General features: G+C 51.3%; 2 protein-coding genes across 5 annotated transcripts in view; one reads left to right on the top strand and one right to left on the bottom strand.

The window, feature by feature from the left end:
• Positions 1 to 2,256, bottom strand: part of SPRING1 (SREBF pathway regulator in golgi 1) — a 56,307-nt gene extending 54,051 nt beyond the window's left edge. For all 3 annotated transcript variants that reach the window (XR_013335619.1, XM_077766036.1, XM_077766035.1), the window contains exon 1: positions 2,100 to 2,256. Coding sequence is in view for 2 of the 3 variants with exons in the window: in XM_077766036.1 (XP_077622162.1) it covers positions 2,100 to 2,210 (111 nt within the window). In the remaining variant the exon portion in view is untranslated. The remainder of the gene's footprint in view (positions 1 to 2,099) is intronic.
• A 261-nt stretch (positions 2,257 to 2,517) lies between these two features.
• Positions 2,518 to 15,935, top strand: part of RNFT2 (ring finger protein, transmembrane 2) — a 64,262-nt gene continuing 50,844 nt past the window's right edge. For both annotated transcript variants that reach the window (XM_077765937.1, XM_077765938.1), the window contains exons 1-6: positions 2,518 to 2,577; positions 4,286 to 4,452; positions 5,225 to 5,283; positions 10,430 to 10,908; positions 11,285 to 11,361; positions 14,103 to 14,203. In XM_077765937.1, coding sequence (XP_077622063.1) covers positions 4,429 to 4,452; positions 5,225 to 5,283; positions 10,430 to 10,908; positions 11,285 to 11,361; positions 14,103 to 14,203 — 740 coding nt within the window. In that variant the 5' untranslated portion in view covers positions 2,518 to 2,577; positions 4,286 to 4,428. The remainder of the gene's footprint in view (positions 2,578 to 4,285; positions 4,453 to 5,224; positions 5,284 to 10,429; positions 10,909 to 11,284; positions 11,362 to 14,102; positions 14,204 to 15,935) is intronic.

Genomic DNA, 15,935 nt, shown 5'->3' with positions numbered 1-15,935 from the left:
TTCTCAGGGGTAACATTTTATGAGCAACACAGTCAAGGTCCCTGTTCTCAAGAAAACTACCTTCTTGGGGCGCCTGAGTGGCTCAGTCGGTTGAGCGTCCGACTTCGGCTCAGGTCATGATCTCACGGTTCCTGGGTTCCTGTCTGTGCTGACAGCTTGCTCAGAGCCTGGGGCCTGTTTCAGATTCTGTGTCTCCTTCTCTCTCTGACCCTCCCCCGCTCCAGCTCTGTCTCCCTCTGTCTCTCAAAAAAATAAATAAATGTAAAAAAAAAAAAAAAAAACACTACCTTCTAGAAGGAAGAGAGAGGGAAGACAGATAAGTAAAGGAACAAGAAATGTTCAGTTAGTGATTCCTACTACAAAGAAAATAAAGCAAATCTATGGGCAAGGAACTGTAATTTAAATTGTGTCACCTGGTATGGCCTGAGACAGTCTGGCCTGAAATGACAAAATAAACAAACAAACCCTGATTATGCACTGACCCTGGAATGGAGTCTGGAGTTTTACCTGAGTGCAACAGAAAGCCAAAGAAGAATCATACCCAAGAGAGTGCTGTGATTCACCCCCCTACCCCCCAGATTATCAACCCTATCACTGCTGGGTAGAGAAAGACCGTCAGACAAGACAGAAAGCAGACACCTGCTAGTGAGCTACTGCACTAGCTGCACAGTCCAGACAAGAGACGAAGGTAGCCTGACCTAGGGTGGCACCAGTGACCATCGTGAGAAAGGAACAGAATCAGGACACACTGTGGAGGCAAAGGCAATATTTTAGATGTGGGGAGTGAGGGGGAAAAAAGGAAGTATTTGTGGTTTGACGACCTGGTGAAGAGTAATGCACTTCCTGAGCCTGGGAAGGCTGGAGAGGAAGTGTCGGTGGTGGAGAATCAATAGTTCTGTTTTGGCCAAGGATGAGAAGCCTCTGACACGTTCCAGACGATGTCAGGTAGGCGAGCGGATAGAAGAATTGAGGGTTTCTGGACAGGTCTAGGCAAAAGTTACAAAATGGGGTATCAAGAGCATACAGCTGGTGTTTAAACAATGGGTCAGATAGAAAGGCAGGGATCTGAGTCCAATCACTATCACACTCAGTGGTCCATCAGACAGAGAAGGAAGAGCATGTGACCACGATAAGGTATCTGTGAGGTCGCAGAAAACATGAGTCCCTGAAACATGTAGTTCAGGCATGTCACCAACACATCCCGGTCAAGGTAAGCGGCTCACAGCATTCAGTCTGTTTGCCTAAGGTGGGGTACAGTTCTCTACCTCCGCTTTACGCAGCTTTCCCACCAATCCCATTTAACTAAGGTGACCACACAGTTCCTTTATTTTCCATTCGTTAATATACTTATGAACTTGACCCTCGGGAATCAAAAAGGGAGCTTTTATTAATAATAACTACATCAGAGAAACGGCATAAACCAGAATGCCCCTGATCCACTCTGAGGTATGCGCACCCGTTCTAAGACCCCAAACGCTCCATCCGGACTTCTACCAAACAAACTTCCAATTGCTTTGGCCGCATTTCTCACCCAAGCATCCTGCCTTTTCAACCAGAAATTCTCACATGGGAAGAAAAACTAACGGGATGGGGTGGTAGAAAGAAAATTCCATCCGACCGAATTATGCACGGAAGGGTACCTCCGTGGGTCCTGCTGAGTCTTGCCGGGTGGACCACTGGGCCCTCAAAGTACATGCAGGCCAGGCACGCAAGCTCTGGCCTCTCTGAGCCTCAGTTTCCCCCGCTGCAAAGTGGAGACACCCACCCTCCGCGACTGCCAGGAGAATGAAACCAGAAACGCACGCTCCCTCTAAGCCCCAGACCCCGCAGGTAAAAGGCACGCCGAGGGCAGGATGGGTGATAACCACCGCTGAGGGCCCACACACCTGGGTTCGAGTCTCACCTGTACCCCTGGCCTAGCAGCGCCTTCTCGCCCGCGCACCAACGAAACCGGCAGGTCCCTTCGTCCGTCCTCAGTCACAGCGCGCCGGACGCTCGGACGCACTGGCAGCGCGGCTGCAGAGGCGGGTCCCCCCAACCCAGGGAGAAACCAGGCGGCCGGGAGAGCAAAGGTGGGACGGCGGCGGGCAGCCACTGACCTGCTTGAAGGTGCTGCTGAGGAAGTAGACGAGCGAGAGCCCGAAGACCAGGGCGAGCACCCACCTCTTCCGGAGGAGCCGGCGCCACACCATAGCCGCCAGGTTCACCATGCCGGCGCGGACGCGGGGCGCGGCGGCCGGGGCGCACAGCGGGGCAGGCNCGTCTCCCCAGGTGACCCCTCCCCCCGCCCCGCCTCCGCTGCGCTCGGGTGGCCAGCCGGCCTCGCTCGGCTCCTCGCTATTGGTCCCTGAGGAGCGACGTGCTCCAATTGGCTGAGTCCCGAAAAGGGGGCGGGCAATCGCGTGCGCACAGCAAGAGTAGCGGCGCGGCGGTCTTAGCGCCGGGCTAAGGCCACCTGAGAGAGAACCCAACAAGCGGCCGGAAGCACTCGGAAGTCACGTGCCACGCGGGCCGCGCGCGTGATTGGCTTGGAAGGACGTGAATGATGCCGCTGTGATTGCCGAATTGTCTGGGCAGGTAAGAAGAGAACGCGGTTTTTTCCTCCGGGGATGGTTCGTGTAGTCTCCCGCCCCTGTAGTCCTAGGGCGTTTTGTGCTCCACGTTGGTTGCAGAAATGGGAGACGCTCGCGGCTTTTTTCCCCAAAGTGCACCTGCCTGCTTCCAGTGCGTGTAACGCGGGAGATGCTCTCGCGTGCATTTCGGTGCCCGTAACGGCCCCGGGGGCTCAACTGAAAACAAAGCATGTATGGAAAAGTCTTAGGGTAATTGTTCATGAGGATGTAGAACAGTGAATGGAACAGAGGGCCAAGAGACGTTTCATTCAGTCATTCAGATGCATCCCACGTGCAGAATTTTGTTCTGGAATTCAGTATAGGAATAATTACGTACGGCCTGGGTCCAGCAGAGAATCCGAAGCCCCTCATAAGCGAGCATCTCAAAGTGGAATCTTGGGCATGTGACTTTGGAGACTGTGTCAAATTCGCGGATGGAAACTTTGGGAGCTGTATTTTCCGCCCAAGGATTTGCAAGTGATGGGGGAGGGGGAGGGATCATTGGGAGAGGGCATTAAGGAGACATTGCAAGTTCTTGAAAATTATTTACATAAGGAGCTTTGCTTTGTAGCTCGGATGGTGATACTGACCCACTTCTTAGCTGATTTTTCAAAAGAGGTTTAGCTGCTGAATTCTGTCTCTAATCAGGGGCCCTGCACCAACGCTGCCCCCTGAAGGAGGTGGTCAAGATTAGGAAATCATGCAAAACCAATTATGATGTCCTCAACCTACCATCTTTGGTCCTGGTACCAGATATATATACATATATGTGTATATGTACATATGTATACGTGTCTATGTATATATACACATATGCGTATATGTACATATGTATACGTGTCTATGTATATATACACATATGTGTATATGTACATATGTATACGTGTCTATGTATATATACACATGTATGTGTATATATATTTGAGGCTAAACCTACTCATGGAAAGTCTATGGCTTTTATTTCTCTAGGGAGGGAAAAGGGAGTGTACAAAAAAGTAACTTAGACCCATAGATAACTGTTGAATAAGTATTTGAATATTTATTGTATGCAACTCTGTGCTAGGCAATGTTCTGGATGCTGAGGTATAGGGATGAGCCAAACATAGGGTGCCTGCTTTTGTGGACTTTACATTCTAATGGAGGACAGATGACATAGGCAAACATGTAAGTAAATGATTAAGTTCTATGAAGAAGATGAAACAGAGCAACATACCGTGGGGTCAGGAGGGTGAGAGGAGAAGGTGATGTTTGACCTGAGGAGCTAAACAGAAAGAAGAGCGTTCAAGGAAGAAAGAACAGCAAGAACAAAGGCCCTGAGGCAAGGACGAGCCAGCAAGTATGAGAAACAAGCTCATGGTGGTTAAAGGAAGAGTAGAAGGAAATGAGATTGGAAACAGGTGAGGTGGCATCAGGCCAAAATTGTAGGCTGTAAAGAGAGTTTGGATTTTATTCTGGTTGCAGTGGGAAGCCATCGGAGGACCTTAAACAGATTTTCTGTGTTCCCCAATCAGGATCCTAGTTTGTCAATAGGGAAAAAGACATTAAGAAAACGTGCCCAGGAGCCCTGAAGAAGGATGGGTGAGAGGCTAACCAGAGATGTGCTCAGAGCTAAGACATTCTCAGGCTCAAGCCATCGCATGGACTATTCCCTGAAGTGTTCTGTTCCATCCAAGGTTTGGAGCTCTGGTGACCTGTGCATCCCTCTGCAGAGGAAGAGGAGGGAGAGGCTTGCTTTTTCTGGCCTCTAGCGATCACGTCCCAATCAGGAGCCCTGAAGGCCCACCGCAGGCGTCATCAGCATGGAGTTCTGAAGTCCATGTGGCTCCTCGCTGTGAACCAGGTGACCTGTCTCCGCAAGGATTCACGTCCTCATTACCACTTTATTAAACAGGGGGGTTGGGGGGACTAAAAGGAAGCTTTGGGTTTCAGCGTCTCCACACCCACACACACACCCTTCCCCCATTTAACTGATGGGGAATCTGAGGTCACAGAGAGGTTACTGATGATCCCAAGGTCACACAGCAAGTTATGAGCAGCATCGGTCCAGAAGCCATGTCTCTCTTTTTTTTTTTTTAATGTCTATTTATTCTTGAGAGAGAGAGAGAGACAGTGCAAGTGAGGGAGAGGCAGAGAGAGAGGGAGACACAGAATCCAAAGCAGGCTCCAGACTCTGAGCTGTCAGCACAGAGCCCAATATGGTGCTTGAACTCACAAACCGTGAGATCATGACCTGAGCCAAAGTCCGACGCTTAACCGACTGAGCCCCCCGGGCGCCCTGGAAGCCGTGTCTTGTACTGCCAGTCCACTGCTTACTTCTTGTCATCCAACATCTCTTGGCCGCATTGTCCACTGCTTCCTCTCACATGAAGGCTCCCTCCACCCCTGGGTCTCAACATCCTCCTCTGCAAAATGGGGTGATAACAGTCTCCTCACTGGGATTGAATGTTGAGTTGAAGGCTGAATAGCCCGAGAGATGCAGACAGGGTTTGCAGAATGTCAGAGAGCTGTGGGGGTGTGAGAGAGGGGTGACACCTGCTTATAGTTGCCTGGGCAATCCGACCAGCAACAGGAATGTTGAGACATGCCAGCCCACGCCATGTGTTGACTTTCAGGTCCTAAGGAAAATGCAGAGACGCCACAGCAGCAACACAGAGAACGGTCCACCTGAAAGGTAGGTAGACGTCTCCTGGCTTCGTTCCACTCAGAGGCTCTGGGCCCAGGGGATCAGGGGCAATTCCAAATCTGGATCAAGCAACACCTGCTTCTCGGGTGACTTATTAGTTGACATGTGGTTGGAAACTGCTCTGGCCAGTGAGAGCTTATATTTCTCAGTGCAGTGCAGTTTGCTGTTGCTTTGATGGTCATCCCCAAAGCCAGTGTGACTGGTGACCCCCTTGTTCCCCAGGTTTTAACTTCTAGAGGTGATCAAGTGAGGACGTGGAGAGGCTAAGGTCTCAGGGAGGTTTCTGTTACGTACGCGTCCTGAGAGAGGGGGACACATATCAGTAGGCAGGGCCACGCAGGGAATCACCATCAGGAGACAGACAGAAGCAAAGAGTAAACGTAGGCCACAGCTTTCATTGTGTGGCAGGGTGGGGGTGGGGGGGTGACAGCTTGGGATTTGGCCAGCTTGAATAATGTCAGGCTCTGGGCTATAGGGGTGTTGTTTAGTTTTCTGATACCTGGCCCTGGGGGGTTTAGGGCAGGGGAAATATTGGCTGGGTGTGCCCGGCGTCCATAAGGAAGTGGGTGGGCATATAAACAACTTTGGCTGTTACCTCAGCCCTCTGATTAACAGATGCCAAACAGACAAGGAGAAATTCTGAGAAAACACAGTTAAAAACATGCACTAGAATGACTGGCGAAGTCCAGGAGAGTTCACACCGCGCCGACTGGTCTCAGGTTGTGATGCTCTCCCCCGTGTGCTGGGCACGTGCGTCCGAGGAATTGGCCACTGAACTTCTCCTCCTTCACCTCCCATTCTGGGTCCCCGGCAGCCCCAAGGCTGAGCACAGAATCCCAAAGAGCATTTACCAGTGCGTTTGGCATCAAGCCTGACCATTCTGCCAGGAAGACCACTGGCCTTAAGTCCGGTGACCCCCAGCTAGAACCCCAGCTTTAGCCATTTTCCACCTCCGGTGCCTGTGGCAAGCAACTGTACCCCGAGCCTCAGTTTTCTTTCCCATCCATAAAATCTAGATAATAAAACTCAGGGTTGTTTCTGAATGAGTGAACGAGCCTGAAGATGCACAAAGACGGTATCCAGCGTATACATGCGCTGCTTGGAGCTGCCCTAGCCTCTGAGGACAGAATTGCTGTCTGCCCTCCAGTGAACCATGAGGTCTTTGGGGACAGAGACCGCAGCAGGAAAATAACGGCCACCGTGTATTGTGTGCTTACCCCGTGCCACCCTCACATTGGCCTGAGGAGGTCAGAAAGATTTTTATAGGAAACTGAGGCTCAGAGAGGGGAAGTAAACTCCCAGAAGTCACACAGCCAGTAAGCAGCAGGCTGAGATTCAGGCCCCAGTCCATTGCCCCCCATAGTCTATGCTTTGAGTCACCACATTACGAGTCCCTCCTGTCTGGGTGGATCTACTCCTGGGCTGCCTCACATTCTGGCCCTTAAGTGGTTAAGTTGGAAGCACAGCCTCTGTCCTCCAAGGAATATTCTTTCCCATTTAGGCTGAAATCTCGGCTGGATACCAGGGAGAGGCCCAGGGAATGGAGGCCAGCTATAAAAAGCTCCTTGGTGGGTTGAGTCCTCCCTGGTTGTACCGGAGGCCCCCTGAGCCCTGTGAGCTCAGGGCTGGTGAGCTCAAGGGGGCCAGGAAGGCTTTCCAGGGCCCGATGGGGGACAAAGCTTGGCCCCTGTGTGGGTCAGCGTGGGCACCTGCCAGGCCTCCTGCTTTCTGAGCTCAGTTTCTTGAAGTGCAGAAAAAGCTCATGGCCCCTTGAGGGTCATAGCCATGGTGTCTGTTGTTGTTGTTGTTGTTAATATTACTTTTATTGTTATTCTGTGCCCAAGAGAGTAGGACCATATGTCTCCTGGGTTTTTAGAGCCAGCAGGGATGGGCCATGGGGTGGGTTTATGATAACATTCCCCCAGGTCAAGCTTATAGAGTTAGAGAAGCCAACCGTGAGATTTCTCTAGGCCAGCAGTTCCCCTGCTGGGTTTCACAGGTGTCCTGTAAGATGTTAATAGGTCAAAGAATTCAATGGTCAAATAAGGTTGGGAAACATGACGTTTCAACAAAATCAGTTTTTTAATGCAGTTGCAGGCCTGCTCAGAGCCTTTAGTAAGTTCATTCGGTCATTATTTCAAACAGGATTAATTGAGCGTGCTCTGTGTGCCAGGTGCACTGTGCTAGGCAGGAGAGAGACAGTAGGAAGAAACAATCACGATGTTTGACCTCTGGAGCAGGGCCCTGTCCACAGTGCTAGTCTCGGTGCTGAGTGAACATTAGAATCACCTGGAGGGATCTCATGACCTAGCGATGTCAGGGCCCACCCCCAGAGGTTTTGATTCAGTTGGTTAACACTGGGTCTCAGACACCTGTATTTTTCAGAAGCTCTCTTGTGTGATTATCACGTGCAGCTAGGGCTGAGGGCCAGGTAAGCAGGGAAATGCTATCGGGGAGCAGTCCCATGCAGTGGGTTCGGCTGCAGTGAGGGTAAGGAGCAAGGAGACTGCTGTTGTCTAGGAGGGAGGGAGGGAGGGCTCCACCAGGCGAGAGGGATTTTAGTTGAAATCTGGTGGATGAGCACCGGTTACCTCAGTGGAATGGGCTGCGGTGGGGAAGACATCCTGGTGTCTATGCAAAGGCCCTGCATAGGAAAAAGGCACATGATGACATTGGGATTTGGGGCCAGATGGCCCAGGGCATCCGGCAGTTCTGTCTCTCTGAGTGTGTTTCTTTATCCGTAAAAGAGGAATGATATTAGTCCCTGTCTATAGGTAGTGCTTACCTGAGCCTGCAGGAAGGAGTTTAGAATGGGAAGCCCTTTTGGCAGGAAATAATCACATGTGCTTTTTTAAAATGCATCCTGGTCTCTTGAGCAGACGGTAAGTTATACAGAGTCTGGTGTGATGTGCCTGGGTGATAGCTCGCACACCTTTACTAAGTACCTACCATGTACCCTGGGTTGTGGGGTCCAGAGGATGAATGGGACTCAGCTCTCACATTCACGAAGGTCATGGTATATTTTAAGTAGCATGGGGGTCTGAGAGGTGCCTTAGGGACCCTACTGCAGGGGGAGAGAAGGGAGGGAGAAGGAAGGATACTCTTTGCTCCTCCCCGACACATGCACACGTAGCAAATCAGCTCCACTTGTATCTGTGGTGTAGACTGAACTTCTACATCATGGTCCCATTTGAGAAGACCAGCCCTAGACATGACATCCAGAAGTCCAGAGCCTCGTGTTCATGGAAAGTGTACCCAGTTCGGGGGCTCTCCATTCTTGGGGAGATAACTTTTCTGGGCTCCCTGCTCCTCCAGCAATGACGCTGAAAGAGCCCTAGAATCCTTTGCTGGATTCTAATACAAGAAGCTTAGTTTGGAACTAGAGTGGCCCATTGGCCCTGGGGCTCTTTCCATAGGGATTAGAGATAATCATCCCCATGTATTGAACACCTACTGTGTGTTGGAAGGATGTTCTAAATTTGATCCCACAGGAGTTCTGTGTATGAATGGTGTTTATGCCATTTTTCAGGTAAGGAAACAGTGCAGGGTTGGTAAGACCTCTAGGAAGGGTGAGAGGTGCCTGGGCGACTCAGTTGGTTCAGCGTCCACTTCAGCTCAGGTCATGATCTCACGGTTTGTGATTTCAAGCCCCGTGTTGGGCTCTCTGCTCTCAGCACAGAGTCCACTTAGGATCCTCTGTCTCCCTCTCTCTGTGCCCCTCCCTCCCTCCCTCTCTCTCAAGAATAAAGAAACATTTAAATTTAAAAGGAAAAAAAATATTTTTAGGAAGGATAGAGCTAGAGTTTGAATGTGGGCTTCTCTGTTGAGTCTTCTTTACTTTACTTTTAATATGTCTGCTTCTCTCTAAATATCAGCCAGTGACCAAGGCTGGGCCCTCTTGGAAACTGGGAGTCATTGAAGATTATAGGGCCAGGGGTCCTAGTTCCTGAGGTTATTCTGGAATCATAGATTCTGTGCTAGCTTTTCTGTAAAGTATAGCGGTTAAGAAAGTGGGCTCTGGAGTTAGTTGAATCTCTCTTGCTCTGTCCCTTACCAGCTATGTGACTCAGGACATGTTACTTTCTCTATGCCTCGGTTTCTTGATCTGTTAGATGGGGGTACTATTAGTACCTAATTCACAGGGTTGATCGGAGGGTTTAGCGATGTAATCAATGGCGAGCCCTTAGAAAAGTGTCTGTCACACAATACATTTTTTAAAAAGATTATGACCCTATTGCTATTACTATTTGTATTAGTTTTCAGGGCAAGATACAGCACGCTGGGTGCCGTAAACAACTGAGTTACTTGGGTGCCTGGGTGGCTCGGTTAGTTGAGCATTGGATTCTTGATTTCGGCTCAGGTCATGATTTCACAGTTCTGTGAGTTCAAAGCCCAAGTTGGAGCTTGGGATTATCTCCCCTCTCTCTCTCTCCCCCTATTCCACTCATTCTCATTCTCTCTCTCTCTCTCTCTCTCTCTGAAAATAAATAAACTTAAAAAAATTAGCAATTTATTGTCTCACAGTTCTGGAGGCTGGAAGTTCCGAGATCAAGGTGTGGACAGGGTAGGTTTCTTCTGAAGCTCTGTTTTTGGCTTGTGGATGGCCTCCTACTCCCTTTGTCCTCATGGGGTCTTCCCTGTGTCTGTGTCCTAATCTCTTGTAAAGGCACTAGTCCTGGGGCGCCTGGGGGGCTCAGTCAGTTGAGCATCCGACTTCGGCTCAGGTCATGATCTCACAGCTCATGAGCTCAAGCCTGATGTCGGGCTCTGTGCTAACAGCTAAGAGCCTGGAGCCTGCTTTGGATTCTGTTGTCTCCCTCTCTCTCTGCCCCTTCCCTGCTCGTGCTGTCTCTCTCTCCCCTTCAAAAATAAATAAACATTAAAAAAAAAGACACTAGTCATATTGGATTAGGACCCACCCTAATAACATCATTTTAACTTAATCACCCCTGCAAGGACCTTATCTGAAAATACAGCCGCTTTCTGAGGTCCTGGTCGTTCGGGCTTCAACAAGGACCCAGCTCAGCCTGTAACAAGATTGGCACTATTGTTTGCCCCTCCCCCATCCTCCACTGGGGTGCTTCTCTTTCTCTCTGCCTGACTTGGTGGGGCTCTCTCTTCCCTCCTGGCCCAGAAATCGCAGCCAAGCGCTCAGCTCCGAGGCGAGCGTGGATGAAGGTGGCGTCTTTGAGAGTCTGAAGGCAGAGGCGGCCTCCCCACCTGCGCTCTTCTCCAGCCTCCCCGGCCTCCCGGCGGGCAGCCTGCCCACCGCCCCGTTCCCGTCCAGCCTGGTGCTGGGGGCGTCGGCCGGAGGCGGGGACGTGTTCATCCAGATGCCAGCGTCCCGGGAGGAGGGCGGGGGCCGGGGCGAGGGGGCCGCCTACCACCACCGCCAGCCCCTCCACCACTTCCACCACGGCGCCCACCGCGGGAGCTCGCTGCTGCAGCACGTGGGCGGGGACCACCGCGCTCACTCCGACGAGGGGGGCGATGAGCAGCCGGGGACGCCCGCCCCCGCCCTGTCCGAGCTGAAGGCCGTGGTCTGCTGGCTCCAGAAGGGCCTGCCCTTCATCCTGATCCTCCTGGCCAAAGTGTGCTTCCAGCACAAGCTTGGTGAGTCCTGGGGGTCACAGGGGTGTCAACTGGGGGCTTCACCTACGGCGGGGGGGGCTTCGCCCCAAGTGCCAGGGCAAGGCAGTAGAGGCCCCCATGGTGCACGGCGCTTAAGATTGTGGGGTTCTGAGTAAGACCTGGGTTCCGATCCTGGCCGACCAGCCATGTGACCTGGGACAAGTCACTCACCTTCTCTGAGCCTCTTTCCTCCTCCGTGCTGGGGAGGTTGGCATTCGTCCAGCAGAAACTTTGCTGCTTGGTTGGTCTAAAGCAATAGAGGGTAGTGACTTTTTAATGTGGCTCGCGGTCCCCAGTAAGCCAGGGCCAGGCCTGGTGCATCTGAGCCGGTGCTGTCGGACCCTTCTCTGTCCCGCAGGCATTGCCGTGTGCATCGGGATGGCCAGCACCTTTGCCTATGCCAACTCCACGCTGCGAGAACAGGTCTCTCTGAAGGTGAGTCACCTGGCGGATTAGTCTCTGAGGCTGTTGGGGTGCGCGAGTGCAAACCCAGTGGCTGAACAATACGGATTTACTCCCGTGTGGTTCTGGGGGTCGGAAGTCTGAAGTGGGCCTCTGCGGGTGAGGACCAGGTGTCAGCACAAGTGTTCTTCCAGAGGGTTCAGAGGAGACCCCTGCCTTGCCTTTCCCACGTGCTAGGGGTCGCCCACATTCTTTGGCTCATGGCCCGTTTCCTCTTCCTTTGAGCCAGCAGCATTGCACCTCTGTGCCCACCTGCCTCTAGTCCTTTCTCCCTGGGACTCCCCCTTCTGTCTCCTCTTCCACTTCTAGGGACTCTAGTGACTACATCGGCCCCAGCTGGAAAATTCTGGAGTCTCTCCCCATCTCAGGGTTAGCTGGTTAGCAGCCTCACTTCCCCTTTGCCACGTGAGTGAACACATCCACAGGTTCCAGGGGTTGGGACGGGGTCTCTGTGGGAGGCTGTTCTGCCTGCCGCCCCTGGACAGATGGCCTGCCATGCCTCTCCCACACCTTTCCAACAGCAGGGTCTGCCCCGGCATGTCCATGGCACCTGTATCTGCCTGGCTACTCTCGCAGTGAAGGCCATCCCGCTGGCGCTGTTGGGGGGCCGTACAGCTTCACCGCCGTCATCCCGGACCCGCCTTTAGACCAGCAGGTTGATTAACACCATAGTGGGACAATTCTAGGGCTGCCTCTCTCTCGAATGCAGTAACATCCAAGTGGTGCCATGGCTTACATTTTAGGGGGCAAAAGAGTGCCTGTATCCATCGATAGGCATTCCAGGTAGGCACCCTTGAGCCCTGTGAAGACAGGTGACGTTTTGCCCACCTGTACGTATTTTCTGTGAAAGCGATTCTCCATGACCCTTAGCAAGTTTAGACATCTCCACTTCCTGCTAGAGAACTCTCCCTTTTGTCCTTCAGAGTTTGGCTTCTCACGGCATTTTGCTAATTCTCTTTGTATTCCACCTCTGGCTTGGATTTGCGGGGGGGATTAAGCTGGAATCCATTATTTATTGGAGTCAGAAGGGCTGCTGAATAGATTATTCACATTGATAAGAGCCATTGGATGGTGGGAGGTGGTTTCTAGGGTCATTAACCTTGACCACGCCTGGAATAATGGGTGGATGGAGATGCATTCATTTTGTCTACTCTGTGGAAATGTGCTTTGTAACCGTGCATGGAGCACTGATCTGTGTCTGGAGATGGTGGAGCATTTACCAAAACCGCAGGGAAGGGTACGCTGAGGAAATGATGACCTCATCTTATTCCAGCAATGCAGCCGCCCTGGTCCAGGAAAAGAGGAGCTTTTAAGACTCAGCAGCACAGGGGTCTGCGTGTGTGTCTTCTCAGAGCACAAGCACCCTGCTCTGCACCTTCTCCACAGATTGCCTGGGTTCGCTCTCAGGCGGGGAAGCTGCCAGGAAACAGAGTACCAGAAGCTTTTCCTTCTGGTCTTCCTGGGGACTAATCAGAAACGAGGCTAGAGAGGGGCGCCTGGGGGCCTCAGCCGGTTGAGTGTCTGACTTCGGCTAAGGTCATGATCTCGCGGCTCATGAGTTCAAGGCCTGTGTTGGCTTCTGTGCTGACAGCCCAGAGCCTAGAGCCTGCTTTGGGGTCTGTGTTTCCCTCTCTCTGCCCTCCTCAACTTCTGCTTTGTCTCTCTCTCTCTCTCTCTCTCAAAATAAATAAACATGAAGAAAAAAAGAAATGAAGCCGGAGAGAGAAATAGGGATGACTTGAGCAAAGACTTTGATGGCCTCCAGTACAAGCTTGAATTTAACCCTATAAATTCAAGGCCCTATGTTGAATGGTCAGGCCAGGATAGTGGCCCAGAGGTCATGCTAGAAAAAGTGGGAGCAGAACTTGCCAGCCTGTAGGTCTGCATCTGCTGCTGGGTTGTAAAGTCTGAATAATAGGTCCTACGGTTCATCGAGCCTGAAACACAAACCCACGGTAGGCTGAATGTTTACCTTGAAACTGTACTTAACCCTTAGCAAAACTCTCATCCTCAAATGAGGGCACGGAGGGTTAGAACATGTGCCCCTGAGCAAGAGCTCTTTACCTTCTCTGGGCCTCAGTTCTTTACACAAAGCGTGAACTAACATTTACCACGTACAGCACTGTTCTAAGCATTCCGTGCACATTGATTCTCACGAGTCCATTATGGAGACACAGTATATACCCATTTTCCAGATGAGGAGAGGGAAATGCAGAGAGTTTCAGTAGCTTGCCCAGCCCTCTGATTACAGACTAAGGGTTTGAACCCAGGCTGTTCAGCTTCAGAAGCTGTGCTGCCAACTGTAATGCCTTCCTGCCGTTTCACATAACAGGTTTCTACATTTGTGGGGGGGGGAGGGTGGAGAGACAAGAGACAGAGAGAGAGAATCTTAAGCAGGCTTCAGAGCCCGATCCATGAGATCCGTGATCCATGAGATCACGACCTGAGCCGAAATCAAGAGTCAGATGCTTAACCGACTGAGCCACCCAGGTGCCCCCACGCATTTCCACATTGTGTCACCTTCTCTGTGACCACCCCTTGGGTTCCAGTGGGATGGGAAGATGCCAGTGCCCTTCCCTTCACCATCAGCCCTGCTTCTTCCAAACCTTTGAGAAAGGGGAAAATTGGCACTTGTCAGAGAACATTCTGGAATGTTTTGCCATGTGCACCTTAGGCATTGCAGCAGCCCTACAGATCTCTTGCTTTGTCTCCAGGAGAAGAGGTCGGTGCTAGTCATCTTGTGGATCTTGGCCTTTCTGGCAGGAAACACCCTGTACGTGCTCTATACGTTCAGTTCCCAGCAGCTGTACAACAGGTGAGTGGGGGGTGGGGGCCTGACCCCTAGTGGGAAAGTGGGGGGTACTTTGCTGGGCTTGGGACACACAACTCCTACCCATGAGAACAGTGCACTGGCTCCGTGTCACTTACCTTTTAAATTCCACCCTCTTGTGCACATGCGTGCTAGAGCAGAGCCCTCTAGGAGAAATACACTGCAAGCCAACATGTGTGATTTTACATTTTCTAGTAACCACACTGTGGGGAGGCGGCGGAGGGTTGGCCAGTGAAGACCTGCAGGACTGGGTTGAAACTCCAGCCAAGCTTTCAAATCATGCACATCGGTTTTACAAATGGACTTTGAGGAATGGGTAGTTTCCCCACTTCCTGGGGCCACCCCATAAAAGCCCTTTGGAGAGTTAGTTCTAAGGCATCAACACGCATCGCACACAACGCATTCTTGTCTGGCCCAGAACATCAGGGTCCTGATGGGTGGAGGGTGGAGGAGATGGAGTTTCCCAGAATCTTGGATGAATTTCCAGCTCATGCCATTCTCTGGGCATGATCACATTCATAGGCTCAGACCTCCATGCCCCCATCAAACCAGAGCTGAGTCAAACTGGCGGCAGAGAAAGGGGGGGGTGAGGAGAGAGAGAGAGAAGCTTAGGAGAAGAGCAACAAAGCTGAGCCCCCTTCTGTAATGACATCAGTGGTCTAGAGCGTCTTGTGATACCCACAGCCGTCACCTTATTTTACCCTTGCAGTGACCTGGCAGGGTATTGATGGCCCCATTTCACAGGTGAGGAAACTGAGGCTTAATGAAGTTTTTCCTAATGAGTCTTCATCCTGCTAGGCGGCCCTTCACAGCAAGACTGAATCATCCTAGGATTTGAAATCTGATGACCTGCACTCTTCCACTTTCCTGCCTTTGCACTTCAGCAAATAATGAAACCTCCTTATGCCTCGTCCAGTTTCCTCATTTGTAGAACCTGGACCAGGTTATTGTTGCCTTATCCACCCGACAGACTAATTATCAGGAAGGTCAAATGCTACAGTGCATGAAAAATACTGAAACTGAAACACTGATGTATCTTAATCCTTTCCTGATTGATACTATTCTTTTATAATAAATTACTATGCCTATTTGGGGTAGTGCCTAATGAGGAGCAAAACTGACAGTAAAATACATCAGTCCATTAAAGTTCATAGGGCACGTTAGAAATAAGTGGACTTAGTGATCAGACTGCAGAAACGCTTTGGCCCCATCCCTCCTTCAAAACCCACAACAGGAGAGACCCCCTAAGGTGGTGAACTGAAACCCAGATGGATGAGTCTAAGACCAGCCGGGGTCTCCGGGCTGAGTGGAAGGCAGATCTTAATGTATTGCCATCAGAGACGTGTAATAGAGAAGCAGAGCGTAGAAGTCAGCTACCCAGCCCCAGATCCTGGGGAGGGACAGGAGCAGAGACAAAGGTCACCTGGGGCTGCCGGACTCTCCCGGGATTGTAACACAGAGGGCCCCTCAAACCTGGAGACGGAAGGTATCAGGTTAGGTTGCCAAGATAGATTGTTTTCATTTATTTACTTTATTTTTTAATGTTTATTTATTTTTGAAAGACAGAGTGCGAGCAGGGGTGGGAGAGCAGAGAGAGAGAGAGAGGGAGACATAGAATCCGTAGCAGGCTCCAGGCTGCAAGCTGTCCGCACAGAGCCTAGTGCAGGGCTAACTCATAGACCTCGAGATCATGACCTGAGCCGAAGTCAGCTGCTTA

This window comes from Crocuta crocuta, unplaced genomic scaffold (genome assembly GCF_008692635.1).
Source record: "Crocuta crocuta isolate KB4526 unplaced genomic scaffold, BGI_CrCroc_1.0 scaffold339, whole genome shotgun sequence".
In the NCBI taxonomy this organism is placed as follows: Eukaryota; Metazoa; Chordata; class Mammalia; order Carnivora; family Hyaenidae; genus Crocuta; species Crocuta crocuta.
The sequence above is the reverse complement of the archived record's forward strand: the minus strand, read 5'-3'. Positions and strand labels throughout refer to the sequence as shown.